The sequence below is a fragment of the Lissotriton helveticus genome, chromosome 11, assembly GCF_964261635.1.
Source record: "Lissotriton helveticus chromosome 11, aLisHel1.1, whole genome shotgun sequence".
NCBI classification, from domain to species: domain Eukaryota; kingdom Metazoa; phylum Chordata; class Amphibia; order Caudata; family Salamandridae; genus Lissotriton; species Lissotriton helveticus.
Window position 1 is genome coordinate 719,867,890 of NC_136072.1, and position 16,421 is coordinate 719,884,310.

The 16,421-nt window shown below is 43.1% G+C and overlaps 1 protein-coding gene across 2 annotated transcripts in view; it reads left to right on the forward strand.

The window, feature by feature from the left end:
* LOC144791816 (zinc metalloproteinase-disintegrin-like VLAIP-B) overlaps positions 1-16,421 on the forward strand; it is a 263,161-nt gene that overhangs the window by 191,413 nt on the left and 55,327 nt on the right. For both annotated transcript variants that reach the window (XM_078666597.1, XM_078666598.1), the window contains exons 16-18: positions 9,564-9,729; positions 11,031-11,111; positions 15,222-15,297. In XM_078666597.1, the coding sequence (XP_078522723.1) occupies positions 9,564-9,729; positions 11,031-11,111; positions 15,222-15,297 (323 nt within the window). The remainder of the gene's footprint in view (positions 1-9,563; positions 9,730-11,030; positions 11,112-15,221; positions 15,298-16,421) is intronic.

Sequence of the window (16,421 nt, forward strand, 5' to 3'; positions counted from 1 at the left end):
AAGGCAGAGAGTTCCTAATCAAGGGTCCCGTCCCAGACTTGCCCATGTTAGAGACCCCCAAGTAAACGGCAGCTGCCCACTCTGTGGTGCAGCCGCCAAGACAAGTACAGCGGGAGACCGGGCCGCTCTGCTCAGGCCGATGGAGCCAGCTGTGCCCCAGCAATGCCAGTAATACCAGCAATACCAAGGTGGTATTTCACTCGCACCCTGCCCCTGTTGGAGGGGAGACCTCACTGGGTCCTCTGTGGGTGGGATCACCTTAAGGCCCTGTACTGTGAGTAGGATTCTGTTCAGCAGTTCTGGCTTCTCCTTTGAGAATGCGGCACCACACACCGTGTAGTTCTCCTGTGCTCTGCCTCAGCAGCCCAGTTGCAGCTCTCCAGTTGTGCTATTTAGGATACAAGAGGGAAGATGGACCTAGGGCAGCACTCGGCAAGCGCTGGTTAAAGAATCTCCTGAACACGTTTCCCCTTCCTAGCAAAAGGGGCAAAGGACAATTGATCTGTTCTTCAGCCAGGAACAGCAACTGCAGGCCAGCCTACCCCTCAAACCGCAGAAAGGGTATTGCTCCTTACATGGCTTTTCAGGTCTCCTTCCAGGCAGGTTCTTTGTTTGAAGCCTTTGATTTGTCTGAGGCTACCAACAGGAGGCAAGAACACACAAGCCCTTAGAGGTTCTTCACAAGTAGGATACCACAGCTGTGCAAAAAGAGTCAGTCCTTTTCCTCCACCATCAGACAGAGGCAGCAACTACAGGCCAACCCGCCCCTCACAAAGAAAAGTCAGTGCTCCTCACACAGTCCTTCAGCTTTTTTTCTTGGCAGGGTCCTCTTGTTCCTTGAAGTAAACTAAAGCACTGGAGTTTTAGGTGCAATAATTATACACCATTCGGTCATTGTTCTGTGTGCTGTAAGAGTCTCTGAACCCAATCCAAACTAGTCCTGTCCTCCCTGTTGCAGCATGACCACAGGGGGCAGAGACAGCATTGTGAAAAAGGAGACACGGCTTATCCAGGTGCAAGCAAAACTCCACCCATCACTCTAAATGCAGAACAGGACTATTCAGCCCAGTGATGAGTCACCCAAGCTAGGCAGTGAACACCTCAACCCCCCGTGACTGTCTAGAGTGAATGCACATCCCCAGCTCCTGTCACTCAAACAACAGACGCTGAATAAACAAACAGCCAGCGGCACACAGAATGGTAAAGTAAGAAAATGCCCACTTTCTAAAAGTGCTACGCCAACAAATGATGGGCAAAATTCTGAATCAATCATACATTTACCCCCCAGTCAAGAGATCTGGGTAAACTTCTTTGTTATTTTGCTCACCATGCCACCCCAGTTTAGATCCAGCCATATGAAAATCAGTCTTGGCCCTGTGCCTCATGAGAACAGTCCATACCAAACTGCCAGGCCGGGTCCTCCCTGGAAGGGAAACAAGCATCCTGGGACCTGTTTCTGGGTATTACCCTTCATCAGCCAGGCTAACTTGAATCCAGTGGCACAGTGAGCAAGTGACCCATGTCTGGGCATAGCTATCCCACTTCGAGGGAAAGTGATATGCAAAAAAATGATGGACCGAATGCTGAAAAAATCATACATTCACCCCCAGTCAAGAGATCTGGGTTAAATCCATTGTTCTTTTGCTCACCATGCCACCCCAGTTTAGACCCAGCTATATGCAACTCGGTCTTGACCCTGTGCCTCATGGAAACACTCCAGGCCGAACTGCCAACCCAGGACCTACCTTGACCAGAAACAAGCATCCTAGGACTGGTTTCTGGGCATTACCCTTCCTCAGCCAGGCTAGCTTGAATCCACTGGCAGTGAGCAAGGGACCCACATTTGGGCATACCCATCTCACTTAGGGTGAAAAGTGCTACTGCATTCTGTCCATCAATTGTCCTTTTTGCATTTGTCATCCCGAGTGGGACGGGTATGCCCAGACGTGAGTCCTGTGCTCTCCATGCCACTGGAGTCAAGCTATCCTGGCGGAGGAGGGGTGAAACCCCGAAACCGGTCCTAGGATGCTTGTTTCCAGACCAGAGAGGACCTGGCCTGGCAGTTCGGGCTGGACTGTTCCCTTTGGGCGCAAGGTCAAGACTGATTTACATATGGCTGGGTCCAAACTGGAATGGCATGTTGAGCAAAACATGATAAATGTAGGCCCAGATCTCTGTACTGGAGTGAATGTATGACATTATTCTGCATTCTGTCCATCAATTGTTCGTTTTGCACTTTCTAAAAGTGGCATGTTCAAACTAGAATTTAAAAATCACCTTTACCAAAAGATGAGTTAATAAATTCTGAGTTCAGAGACCCCAACCTCCATTTTCCTATCTTGTCCGTATGGATAGCTACACATGTAAAATGTTACAGCACATCGCCAATGACAAGCCAATGGGACAGACAGCCTGTCAACAGTGTTAAACAAAATACCCAGGGTTTTGCTATCAGGACATGCCACACTCATTAGCACATGTCTTACCTTTCATATACACTGCACCCTGCCTATGCTTGGGGATAAACCTGTCAAAGGGGCAATATCTAAATACCTCCCATGTTGAAAACCTACCTGGGATCATCTCCCTCTTCAGGTGGTCAGAGGTCCCAGGCTCTGTAAATACATAGGGAAACTGGGGGTGATGAAGGAGGGGCTGAGTGTGGGTGTCCATGTGTAACAGTCTGTGTTGGTATATTTTGGTGGCTGTGATCTGGTGTATGCTTTTGTGTGTGTCCTTGTTATTGTGTCAGTGATCCAGTGTGTGCTTTTGTGTGTGTCCTTGTTAGTGTGTCTGTGTGCATGTCTGTGTTTCAGGGAGTGTGCCTGTATGTCTTTCTGTGTATGTCTGTGTGTAAATAAATCAGTGCGTCTGTGCCTACATGTGTGTCCCTATGTATATCCCTGCAGGTATCCATCTTGTTATAATTTCCCGTGTAATAGATCAAGTGTATGAGTGTAACTAATGCGGGGTCTCTGACCTTTTCTGTAATATCAGCTACTTGCATTCAGTGGAAATCATCCTGAGCTATTAATATTAGTGTTGTAATGTTGAACACTTCAGTGATTACATTGGTGGCCACCCCATTCAAGATCATCAGCAATGGACATCTCAGTGCATCAGGCAGGGTTACTAGCAGTAGTGATGAAAAAAAGCTTTGTCAGAGTGAAGTGTCTTTACATGGGTAATGCATAACATTAATTTTTGGAATGCCTTGGCACCAAGGTAATAATGAGTCAACCCCCCACTGCAGCGTGATTTATCACACAAACTTCAGCTTTAAATATCTTTTAGAAATGGAAGCATTTTTCTCCAAACATCAGCTTATATCATGCCTTAGCTATGCAAATAGTTCAAATAAGTCTCACCCATCCATTTAACCATAAACCCATCAACAGAGATACAGCCTTTCACTTGTTAAAAAAATAAAAAAGAACTGACTTATCGGTGCATTATTAGTGCATATTTACTTAGTAATTCTTGTTTGTATAGAGTGTAATATTGATGAATTTAACCAAACTATGACATTAGTCTCGCAAATAAACCTTTTATTCTATTGGCTCAATCTGAGTTGTTGCTTTTGGCAAAGCCTTTTACAAACATGCACATATATTTTGCATGTATTTGGACATTTGTGGAGCGCATGGCTACCTCCAATTGAGATGTCCCGGCGCTAAGGCGGACAACTGAAACGGATGCACAGTGCCTGGTTTTAAGGGCAGTTGAAGAGCCAGGTTTTTAGAGCTCGTTGGCAAGCAAGTTCTGATTGAGTCAGGCAGAGAGATAGTGGCAAGGCATTCCAAAATTGTTCGGTCCTGATAGAGAAAGCTCTGCCTCCTGTCCTTGCCTTGCAGAAGAGAGGAATGGTTAGGAACCGCAGATGGTTGGATCTCAGGGCCCTAGCAACATGGTAATGTTGAAGTCTGGCTCTCAGTTAAACCGGACCTAGGCCCCTGGTGGCTCTGTGCACCAGTGCGAGTGCCTTAAATTCTATGCGCCTGATGACGGGCAGCCAATGGAGATTTCTCAAGTGGGGAGAGAGAGAATGGCAATAAAATACCTTGAATATCCATCTGGCTGCTGCATTCTGGATCATTTGGAGTCTGCGGGTCAGATAGGCGGGGAGTCCAAAATAGAGACCGTTGGTGTAGTCTAGGTGGGCAGTGATGAGGGCATGGATTACCGTCCTTCTACAATTAAAAAGGAGGAAGTGGAGGAATTTCCTCAGAGTTCGAAACTTCCCAAAACAGGAGGAGGAGACTTGCCTAATCTGAGATTTACAAGAGCACTCATTATCGAATCTGAACCCCAGATTTTTCACCGAGTCCACAGGCTCGGACGGGGATTCAGTTCTTGAGACCACTGGAGTGCAGTGGGAGGGGGGGGGGCGGCTGGTTGAAGAGCCCCTTGGTTTTGTCAGAGTAAAGCTTAAGACAGTTATGAGACATCCAAGCTGAGATGTAACCTAGACACCTCCTGAAGTTGGCAAATGCCACCTCTGATTGATTTGTAAAGGAGAACAGCAGTTGGGTGTCATCCGCATAGGAGATCACCTTTACTCCACGGGATTCAACCAGTGCAGCAAGTGGCAGGAGGTAGGGGTTGAAGAGGAGAGGATTCATTGCGGAGCCCTGGGGGACCCCACATTGGAAAGGTTTCTGGAAGGACATGTGGGGCCGGAGAAACACTTGCTCTGTCCGGTTCTTCAGAAAGACCGGATCCAGGACAAGGCCATGCCCTGAATGCCCAGGCACTTTAACCGCTCCAAGAGGATCGAATGGGCCACTGTGTCAAAGGCCGTGGACAGATCTAGTAGCACAAGCATGGCTGTGTTGCCCTGGTTGATAGTCTCATGAACACAGTCAGACACTTCTAGGAGGGCGGTTTCCATGCTATACCCTACTCTAAAGCTGGATTGGGAGTCGTGGAATAGATTTTTAGATTCTAGAAATTCTGACAGTGGACTCTTGACTAGTTTCGCAAGAATTTTTTCTGGCGCCGGCAGAAAAGAGATAGGTCAGAAGTTTTTATATTCTGTGGGATCGGCATCGGGCTTCTTGAGAATTGGCAATGGGAAAGCTGTTTCCATACTGCAAGGAAAATGCCAGAGCTCAGAGAGGCATTCCATATCTGATTCAGAGGGGTATTAAGGCAGGTGGGCAGAAGTTGAAAGATCTGGGCAGGGCAGGGGTCACCAGGAGAGCCAGATTTACAAGCTAATAGGAGTTTTAAGGACTCATGAAGGGAAAAAGAAAGAAATTCGTTCAGCGCCTCAGTTATCTGAATGGGCATTGTGCTTGGGTGGGGTCATGATGGAAGGGAAGGTGTCATAGATGGATTGGATTTTGTCCTGGAAAAAATCAGATAGCCCAGCACAGAGGGAGATGGTAGGTCGTACAGTACTGACAAGAGCAGTGGGATTAGCAAAGTCTTGGACAATTAAAAAAATAGTTTGATGAATTTTCCGCTAATTCAATCTTGTGAGTGAAGTAATCCTTCATGGTGCCACGTTTAAGCTTGTGGAATTTTTTTAGGGCTTTTCTGTATACACGCTTGGCTTCGGGGTCGTAACATTGTCTCCATGCGCGCTCTAATTTTTTACATAGGCATTTCGCCGTTCCGAGCTCGGAGGAAAACCATGGGGCTGAAGGTCTTTTTTTGGTAGGGGGGGGGAGCAAACCATGGCAAGAGCCTTAACCACCCAGCTGTTAAAACTCACTGCATCTTCGTTTGGGTTCCCTGATAACTTGAGCAGGAGTGTTAGGAGTGCAGGTGTCATACTATCTGTAGTGACATTGCACCAGTTTCTCTTTTTCTCAGGGGCTTGCTGCTGTCTGGAACAGTGGTGGGTCAGCTTGAAACTTAGGGTAATAGAAAGTGGTCCGACCATGTAAGTGGTAGGGGGACCTCTACTCTCAGGTTGGGGTCATTAGAAAAGATGTCAAGTGTATGCCCAGCAATATGTGTGGGAGGGGTGACCAGCTGTGCCAGGTTAAGTCCGCCCAGCATTCGGCCAGCTGATTCGCAGTAGTGCATTTGTCATTGTCCATGTGGACGTTGAAGTCCCACAAGATAGTGAATTTGGCATGTTTAACCCCTTGCGTGCTGCCGTCGGCGCACTACCTCGCTAGTGCTGCCGTCGGCCAACGGCCAACACGGCCCCGCCCATTTTGCGGAAGTGCCGCACTGCGCGAAATTGCGGCCGCGGCAAAGGGGTTAAGGGGGAGGTCAGAAGCTATATTGCAGAGTTCAACTAGGTGGCATGCCGGAGTGTTAGGGGTCTGTAGACTAGGATCGTGAGGATGTAGGTTTACAAATATGGAATTGGGATTCGGGTGTACAAAATGGGAATAGTCCTAAAAATATCAAGATGACCATATTGAATTCAAATGCAAAAACAACAGTTGATTGACAGAATGCAGAACAATGTCATACATTCACCCCAGTACAGAGATCTGGGCCTAAATCCATCGTTTTTTTGCACTCCACACCACCCCAGTTCAAACATGGCCATATGCAAATCCGCCTTGACCCTGTGCCTCATGGGAACAGTCCAGCCCGAACTGCCAAGCCATGTCTTTCCTGGACCGGAATCAAGCATCCTAGGACCGGTTTCTGGCTATCAGCCGTCTTCAGCCAGGATAGCTTGACTCCAGTGGTGTGGAGAGCATGGGACTCACGTCTGAGCATACCCATCCCACTCTGGGTGACAAATGCAAAAACAACAGTTGATGGACAGAATGCAGAGCAATGTCATACATTCACCCCAGTACAGAGATCTGGGCCTAAAACCATCGTTTTTGTGCACTCCACACCACCCCAGTTCAGACATGGCCATATGCAAATCAGCCTTGACCCTGTGCCTCAACTCAAATTCAATACAGAAGCCGTTTGGGTTGAAACTGACCACACAAACGCATTCTCAGTCTGCTGGATGCCATCTCTTTATTTCTCAAACTTTGTTTGTCTAACCAACTTTGCAAAGGTATGCTGAGAAAACAAGGATTGGTCAATGGCTAATACTAGGTGTACTGGTGGGAATGAGGAGAAATGTTATTGTGTAGATTAAAATCATTTACATTAAAAACAATGACCAGAAATAACTGCAATGCAGGCCAGCCTCTCACACAGAAAATATTAGATGCCATTGACCTCTGTAATTGGTACATATTAATAAGTCAATGTTAATTTATAAAGTCATCTAGAATCATTATAGAACTATTGTCCATGAAAATGAGAGAATTCCCTTTTAAGATAGCACTGGTGCTGTTTGTCTTCAGGTGAGATCTGTTTTATTTACAGTAGGGGCAACAAGATCATTCAAGCCCCTTCTGTAACACTACAATGCTCCAGGGGTGCAAAAATCAGGCACACTCCCTCATTACTCTCCCTAGGCATTGAAAACAATATGGCGTTAGTTCCCCAGTTAGTTGTAGCAGAATGAGACCCCACATCCTGCCTCTCATGTGACACCTCCTGGCTTCCTTGGTCAAATCAATATTGTTTTTTTTAGTAGGCATACAAACATCAGCTTATTCCTTCTCCGAGCGAGGGTGGACGAGGAGCAAATGGGGAAGTATGTCTTTACCCTCTGCCAACAATTAGCTTTGGCAGAGGGTATAAGTTTTAGCCAGCAAGGCTGAATGGTGTATATTGGGGTGTCATGGAGGACACTTCATTGCTAGCCTCTAGACTAATAGGTAGCTATTGCTCTTCCTCTGAATTAATTTACCCTTCCCCTTTAAAATCCGACTCAAAAGACACCTACTTTGACTTTTTCTGTCCAGGTCTTAAAAATGTGTTTACAGATAAAAAGCATTAACATGTGCTCAGTATTCTGCTGAATTTGTCACTTAACACACATGGGTCATATTTATGGGCACTTTGTAGCTATGAAGTAGGTAAAGGCAGTACTTCATTTGAGCCGGTGGTGTCCAGTTTATGGCACTAGCACTTAATTGTTAGCACTGGTACTTATGATGAGTGCTGCCACATGGCAATTTAGAGACGAGCAAAACAACAGTTGTTTATTAATTCAATATACATTTAAAACAACTAGTACCTGTCACCCAAGTCATTTGTATAGCTCTGAGGTTCTTGAACAGTCTGAACTGTCGCATTTGTAGCAGTTTGATGGTTATTAGTTGTGTAGGTACTGTCATTGGTAGGGCTGGCAGGGGTAATGGGTGGTGCAAGCTGCGGTGGCCTTGTGACGAGGTTCCTGGCACTTATTTTGTTTTACAAATTAAGCACTTCATAGGACTTTAATACCTTCACAATTTAGGCTGAATGGCCTTCCTGAAACACTGGCGCCATGTTGCTGGAACATATAGCATAATCCGCAACATCGCTGAGATTTAATATTGAACCTGCACATCTCATGGAAATAAACATTCTTATCAGATCCACTTAAGGGAATGTATGACTGATAGGGTGATGGTTAGTAAGCTGATAAATGGAATAAGGTTGTGGTAATAGAAATGTGTTCTCTCCTGTCAACACTCACCCTCTCCTCCTAAAACCATGTTCCCATGTGAAACACAACCCTATCCAGGACCTTTCAATATCCTGACACTGTGCTTTGCATCCTTGTGGTAGAGGCTTTTTAGGAGTGCTGTAGGGGTGCACCAAGTGCCATGCCTGGGAAGCTGACCATGCTCTGCAGCTGTGACTTTTCTACTTGACCAGCGGCATTGCTGCAGCTCACCTCTCTTCCTCCACGTGGCCCTTCCCGTTACCTACTGTGCATGCAGCTGGAGCTGCAATAGTGGCTGTAGCGGCAGGGCTATGCTGCAAAACCGGTCCACGATAACAAAAACCGCACCATGGAAATGCTCGGTGCCCGCTACTGCCTGTTCGGCCCTGTGTCTCGTAAAGCTGCTAAAAGAGGCTACTGATACTATATTACTGCCACCCACTGACGCACAAGGGCAAAATGCGTGCAACAACGTAATCAAGTGTGCAATGTGGCTGAAGATTATCCTTCAATGGAAGGTTGGGGCAAGCCCCACGGCCAGGCGGCTGCTTCTGCCTCACTTTCTCCTCCTCACCCCCCTGCTACATTATTTTATAGATGTGCTGATGACAATGTTTATAACTTCATGAACTTTATTAAAGGGTGGCAACAGATTTTGTGTAGGTCAACGGATCTAACTTCCCAGCAGCTCTTGGATTTCCTGCGTTTGATACAGTACTATATTTCAAATTTTCACATTTTGAGAGCCTGAGGGATGTGTTTATGTACAGAGATGAGCACCACAGTCATGGATTTTTTTTAAATATTTGTTAGATTAATTTTGTGCCATAAAGACAACTAGGAGCACAGGACTGGCTCACTAGCTACTCAAGGGAAATACGTGTGTGCTAATTAATCATTCACGCCCTCATTCAAGAAGACTAGAAGAGGTCTAATAAGATGGCAAACGGCTGCTGATAATTCCTATATTCAAAAGCATATGAGGAGTCACTGATGATTAAGGCTTGATTTTAAAAGAATTTCTCATTACATTTCATACCCCTGTTTGTAATTGCAACTGTGATTTTCTTTTATTCTCTGTACACAGGGATATTAAGTGCGGAAAGTTATTCTGCAAGGGTGGATCCAACACACCTTCAGTATTTGCTACTACGCTTACAGTTGGATCTGTTTGCAAAGTTATCATCCCCACATCTGGATACGTGGATAACTTTGGGATGGTCCAAAATGGAACAAAATGTGGAACTGATTCGGTGAGTTTAAAATAATTCAGTTAAAATCGAACTATTCTAACCACTGAGTACTCCCCTAACGTGACTGTTAAACGCGACTTTGTTTGCAATTTGCTTCTGCGTTGCTTTGAGTGCCTCAGAAGCAAATATATATTCTGCCGGTTAGTTCCTTTGGTCACGAGGGTAAGGTGGATCTCTCCCATTCAGGCTCATCATCTTCCAAATAAAAAATATTCTGTAAAATTCCTAACAGTTATGGGATCTAAACTAAAGTTTGAGGAAAAAGATACATAATCTTCCACCTGTGAAAAGACGCTTGTCCAAGCACCAAGATGACTGAGGCCACTGAAGCGGTAATGTGGCATGTGTAGGATGCAATGTCACCATTTTGCTTTCCTTCTGGGAAAGTTTCCAGGTTACTTCATCAAGCACCGCCGCTCCTATATGAGAGTGCTTTGGAACACATGTGGATTTCTGTATTCGTTTAGTCTAATCTCTACCCTTGATCTGAATGTCCGGCCCTTACTTTCACCATTTTAGATTTCTAAAATATCTGTGCTCTTGGATCCTATCACCCAAGGGCATACTGTTGTGTCTTGAAATTCACTTAATGCTAAGAGAGCAGGTCGCTCTTTGATTCTATACTCTGGTCCTGTGAAGCCTGTCAACACACTGAAAGCAGTCAGCACAGGTGGAATTCAATATTTCACCTTCAAGTGCATAGCTGTCAAGATCCTGCATAACAGCTCCTTTTTATAATGTATCTATGACATATTAGTCCATATCCTTTCCATTATCTTCATTGGGCAATAGCAGAGTACATTAATACTGTACATTAATACCGCACATAAAGGTTTGAATAGCAAACACTAATTTTGACCTATAATTTTAAAACATCCTCTTGTTGAAGTGAGTACTAGAACATTGCCAGTGTATGCTTTATTACATTCAATAACATGAGGTAATGACTCGAAGTGAATTTGGTCTTGCTGATGTTCTAAGTTTGAAAATTACAGTTGATTATAACTTGGCATGGCTTCAAGAGAAGCAGCTCTTTAAACCTAAGCTTCCTTCACACAGCTAAGAGAAGAAAAAGTGAAGCACAACCCTGGTGAGGAGCTAATCTTCACCCAAGCCTTACATTACTGAATTATCATTGGAATAGAAATATTTACATTTTGTTTGATTAATTGAACACCATAAGTAAATTCCATTCTGAATGTTTCTATATAATGTTTTAGTTGAAGGACGTGTGCACTTTTGCAGTGTTTAAGTAAGTGGAAGGGCTTATTTATTGACCTTCTCTGTCATTTTTACTATAGGTGTGCAGCTCTGGAAGATGTCTCAACATGGAAAGTGTATACAAATCAACCAACTGCTCGAGTAAATGCAGAGGACATGCGGTAAGACCTAGGAGCTCTTTATATGAAGTGTTTGAGGGCACATGGGCTTTGGACTCGTAGCGAAAAAACTGATTAATATTCCCTCTAAAATGTATTCCAGTGGTTCCTCTTAGCAAAGAAAAGGCAACTCTTATCTCTGGTGGTATTCCAAAGTCTCACTTCACTTCACTCTTTTTTTGTTCTGACAGTAAGACTGAGGCATTGACCTTGTGTTAATGGCTCTGAATAAGCGTGCATAAGAGTATTTGACATTATGGAGTTGAGGCTGGCAAACAATCTTGACCATTGCAGACTTTTGCTCTTATACAATCAGCTAATATACTCAGCATACTTACTTTTTAAAGATTAACTAACATTGTAATGGAAGTTCTGTCGTCCTTTGAATATGCGTTTCATTGATGTCTGATGCTCTGTCTGTCCACTGTATCTTGTGTAGTTTGCAGCTGGGCTTTTCCTGCATATCAGCTTGTCTGAGGGGGCTCGTACATCTACTTGGGTTTGCAGCTGCTCATTCTTGCAATTAGTTGTTCTTTCCCTTCATTTGTAAGAACCTTTAGGATATCCTCTGGGTATTACGTTACATGGACATTTTCCAGATATCTCTACAAAAGCCCTTATTGATGCATCCACAGCCCTTTTCACATCTCTAATCTTGCCTGCACCTTTCTAAGACTTATGACAGTTCATTCTTCCCCCCAGGCACCCTTCACTGCTGTTTCAAGATGTACCCTTCACTCTCCTCATCACAAACCCCTTCCACTCACTCAGCATCGTCAAACCACCTTCATTAACTCCTCAATCCTTCGAATGCATTCACAATTTCTTCCTCTAATCTTCGCAATATTTTATAAAAAGAAATTGGTGTACTTCTGATGGCTTAGTTAAACTATTTCTCATTAACTAATTTTATAAACTCCTGTGCACCGTCTGTGAAATTAGCTACAATTTACTTTAAATAAAACAATCCCTCACAAATGCCCGTAAATGAAGTGTGTCAACCCCCTGAAGTTTAAGATGGGGGTCCTAAAAGTCGGTTTCTTTTAGTTATTTCCGTTGGCTCCATGATACTTGGCTGAGAAGCCCTATTCAGGAGACTCAAGAAGTTTACCCAATTATTTTTTTTTAAATCATGAATTAAGTACATCCTAGACAGGTCGCAATCACTTTCTAGCATTTTATCTATCTCTATATGTGTTTTTTTGTGTGCTCATTGTCTGTATTCGATTTGTAGGAGTTCTTAGTGTCTTACGATGAGCAGAAATATAATTGTTTACAATAAACATTGAGTGCCAATGTAATATTTTCATATAATCTGGGTAGGTGGCTCCATTGCAGGTTTTCTGATTACTCTGCAATTCACTGGCACAAAGGAGGAACTACTTTGGGAAATTACTGAACTCACTTTCCTGCAAACACCTTGACCTGTACTTTTCCTGTGGAAATCAATGGGGGTCTATTGTGTCCCTTCATATAAACGAAACCTTTCATAGATTCCACAGCCATTCCAGTGTGGGTAGTGATGTGTATTTTAAGCCCTTACTAGCTATAGATAGGTCCAAGGTAATGAAACAGTCGTGCATCCATGACGTTTTCCATTTAATTATTTGACTGCACTTGTCACATAATTCACCATCTGTGGCACAATTTAGTATATGTTACCAAAAGAATTTAGTTCAAATAAATCAAAAGTTACAGAAAAAAAGTGCCACACGTGGTGCCACGCAGTTATACTCCCGTTTGCGAGGTTAATTTGTCATATTTAATATGCCGATTGCTCCATTCAGGTGATAAAGCGTTACTAATGCGGCAAAAGCTTTTCCCTCAGTGTTAGCAAATTTTAGAATGACAAAATAGTCTGTTCATATTCTCTCAGATTGTGCTGAATTATTCCACACAATTTGCATTTTCTTGCTGCATAATTTAGTCAACGCTGTTACATAATTTGTTCGCCATTGGCACATAATTCCCATTGCCCTGGGTGGAGGTATGTACGAAGATGATCCTCTTCAGTGTTTACGTTCGCATGTTATGTTATGTTATGTTATGTTATGTTAATGGCATTTGTAATGCGCGCAGCTGCTCCAGCGAAGGAGCGTCCCGGCGCCCGACAAGGTAGCCACGCAACAGAACTAAAGACCAGATTTTTAAAAAAATGTAAGTTTAACAGAGCTATGGAAACAAAAAAGTCTTAACAGCCCTGCGAAAGGATAGCAGGTCGGCAAGGGTCCGGATTTCAAAAGGAAGTGCGTTCCACAGAGCGGCTGCCCGCACCCTAAAGGAACGTCCCCCAGCTCGACTACGTTTGAAACGTGGAGCTGCTGCTAATTCGAGATCCGAAGAACGGAGGGAGCGGCCAGGGATATAGGGGCACAAAAGGTTATGCAGTATTGGAGCAGAGGGGCCTTTTAGGATCTTAAAGGACATACAAAGCACCTTAAAGTGAATCCGCTGCCTGACCGGCAGCCAATGGAGAGCACGCAAGGTGTGAGAGACCGAACAGAAACTAGGAAGGCCTACGACTGCTCTGGCTGCTGCATTTTGCACTCGCTGGAGACGAGTAAGCTCGGCCTGATTTAACCCTATAAAAAGGGAGCTGGCATAATCTAGCCGAGCCAGAACCGTCGCCTGAACCACAAGTTGACGGGTTGCGGCATCAAAATATTTGAGTGCAGGTCTCAAATTACGCAGAATGCCAAAGCAGCAGGCCGCCATCCTTTTGGTGTGGCCAACAAAACTGAGTGAGGGGTCCAGCCATACCCCCAGATTTTTAATAGCCATCTCTCAAAAGCTCGCTACGTCACTCCCTCTTTGAAATATGGGCAGCGAATGTTTCTTCCAAACAACATTTCTATTTGGACTGTAATACTTGTAAAATAAATGCGTTTAGGTAAAATACTACACGGATATAGCTTTTTTTCCTCTTCCATATTGTAGGAATACCATGAATGTATTGTCTCGTTAGGCAAATTATTTTCTTTAAAAAAAATAAATGAATGAAAAAAGCAAATACACCTATTTGGGCTTCTGGGGCTTTTTTGCTGCTCTAAAAAATTGAAAAAGAGATTTAAGTTGTGCAATCAACTGTTCACAAAAGAAGAAGTTTACAGAATAGAGCTGAAGAGATATTCTTAATTATGGATGATCTTGATGAGCGAAAGGAATGAAACAGCAGTTATTTCAGACAAATTAAACCACAATATAACTTGCAGAGCTACATTATATCAAGATAATCTTTTTAAGGCCCTTGCTCGCTTTTCTCATGCAATAACAATTCGATGCAGCAAATCATTGACCATGTGGTGGTGTCCGTCTGTATTGCATCTGGTGTACATGTAAAACGCCCTGATACCTTCGGGTCTTGTTCGCTCTATAGAAAACTCTGAAAACTAAACAAAAACAAATGTGATATAAAGTTATTTCACTGTAGACAGGCCTTTGATGTAATTGGTGTGATCAAGAGTCTAGACCTCGTCTTTAGCAAATTTCCGAAAGTTCTGGGATGTCTTTGCATCATCTTCCTCTGAGGAATATTTTACAATGGACATAGGGTCACACTGTCTTAGGGAACAATGGCAACAGTGAATTTTCACCACATGGTACACAAGTGAAATTTGTCCTACCTCTACCTCGCGAGAGCCGGGTCACTAAACCGGAAGAGCAATGCAAAATATTTACATGTGTATAAAGTGCGGTTCCTCAAGCTCCCTGACACATATTTTGAGAATAATAGATGAGAGAGTGTGGAAAAAAGTTCTTGTTATTATTTGGGGCATATTTTATAGCAATGAAGAGGAAAACAAGCGTGTTTGTGTACAGGAAGTTAAAGAAAGACACAGCAAGCTACTTCATGGTCAATAATTGGGAATTATGCAAACCTAAAAAGTTCATACAACTCAAAGGGGGGTATAGGAGTTTATCAACACTTTGTATGGCCCTTATTTATAATGAAAAATGGAAACCACGAGTTTTAGCATCCAAGTACAATTAGCTGAAAAGCCAAGACTGACTGGATTGTAGGTGGATGACAACACTGGGCTAGGTAGAAACGAAGAAAGCAAGTTCTGGATTTGTGGAATGATGCAAAACTAACATGCAATGTTGTTTCTTTAGGTATGTGACCACGAACTGCTTTGTCAGTGTGAGGAAGGCTGGGCCCCACCCAACTGTGACACCACATCCGGAACAAGTAAGTAAAGACAAACTCACTTTGTCCGGTTTATTCGAAACCCTGCACATCTTTGTTGCTCCTGTCCCGTATTGTTTTGACTCCAATAGAACATTGTTTTGTAATGTGGTTTTTATACTAATCATGCTTCTTGCAGCTACATTTAAATTCATTTACTAGATTGTCATTAAGTCTCCCCAATCCAAATTTAAAAAATGACAATACGAAAACTAAATAGTTACTAGTATTTAATTTTTTCAAAGCCAAGACTATTAGCCCTGTTTCCAAATACGAAAACTGTAGTTGATTGCAAAAAAGCCTTATGTAATTAATTTTCGTTAAGAAATATACAATCGCCAATATCTTTTGGAAAACACTTTTCTTATTGAAGAGGAATGGTTCCAGCATCTGCCAATATTATCTGCTCCCCGATTCCGGAAGGTTTCGTTGTGAAACAAAAGGTACTTGCTTTGATTCTGGAAAGTAAAAAGTGACGTTTTTAGATCTTATTTTTTGTTTTATCTTAGAGCATTACTTTTCAAATATATATATATATATATGTATATATGTATATATATATATATTTATTACTTACTTCTGTTAGATGGGTTACCAATAGAATAAGAAAGTGTATTCAAGTTGTCAATAAAAATGATGCTAGTGCTTTTAAAAACAATATGGACTAACAGTACAACATTTACAAAAACTAGGAGCAAAATAAATGTAAGGATTACAATAAAATATTGGATTTAGTACCTACTGTTGCACATTATAAGTATATTGCAAGTTTCCAATGAATGTTTTGAACTTATAGCAGAACAAAGCTGAAAGCAATTGTTAGAAATTGAGCTTTCTGATTGGTAAAGTATACACCCTGTCCAAGCAGAAGCCACTCTGGGAGAATTGAAAAGTAAAAAACGCCAACTGAAGAGTTGGAAAAAATACCAACAGAGATCATAGACAATTGATTCGAATTGGTCTGTGTGTGGATACTAGTGTACACTAAATTACTGTACTGCACAAACACAAGTCTCAACCTCACCGCTGATCACCAGTGTTAGAAATCAATGTTTCTGGTTGGCAGAGTATACACCCTGTCCAAGAAGAAGCCGCAATCCTAGTCTGGATTAGTCAGATACACACCC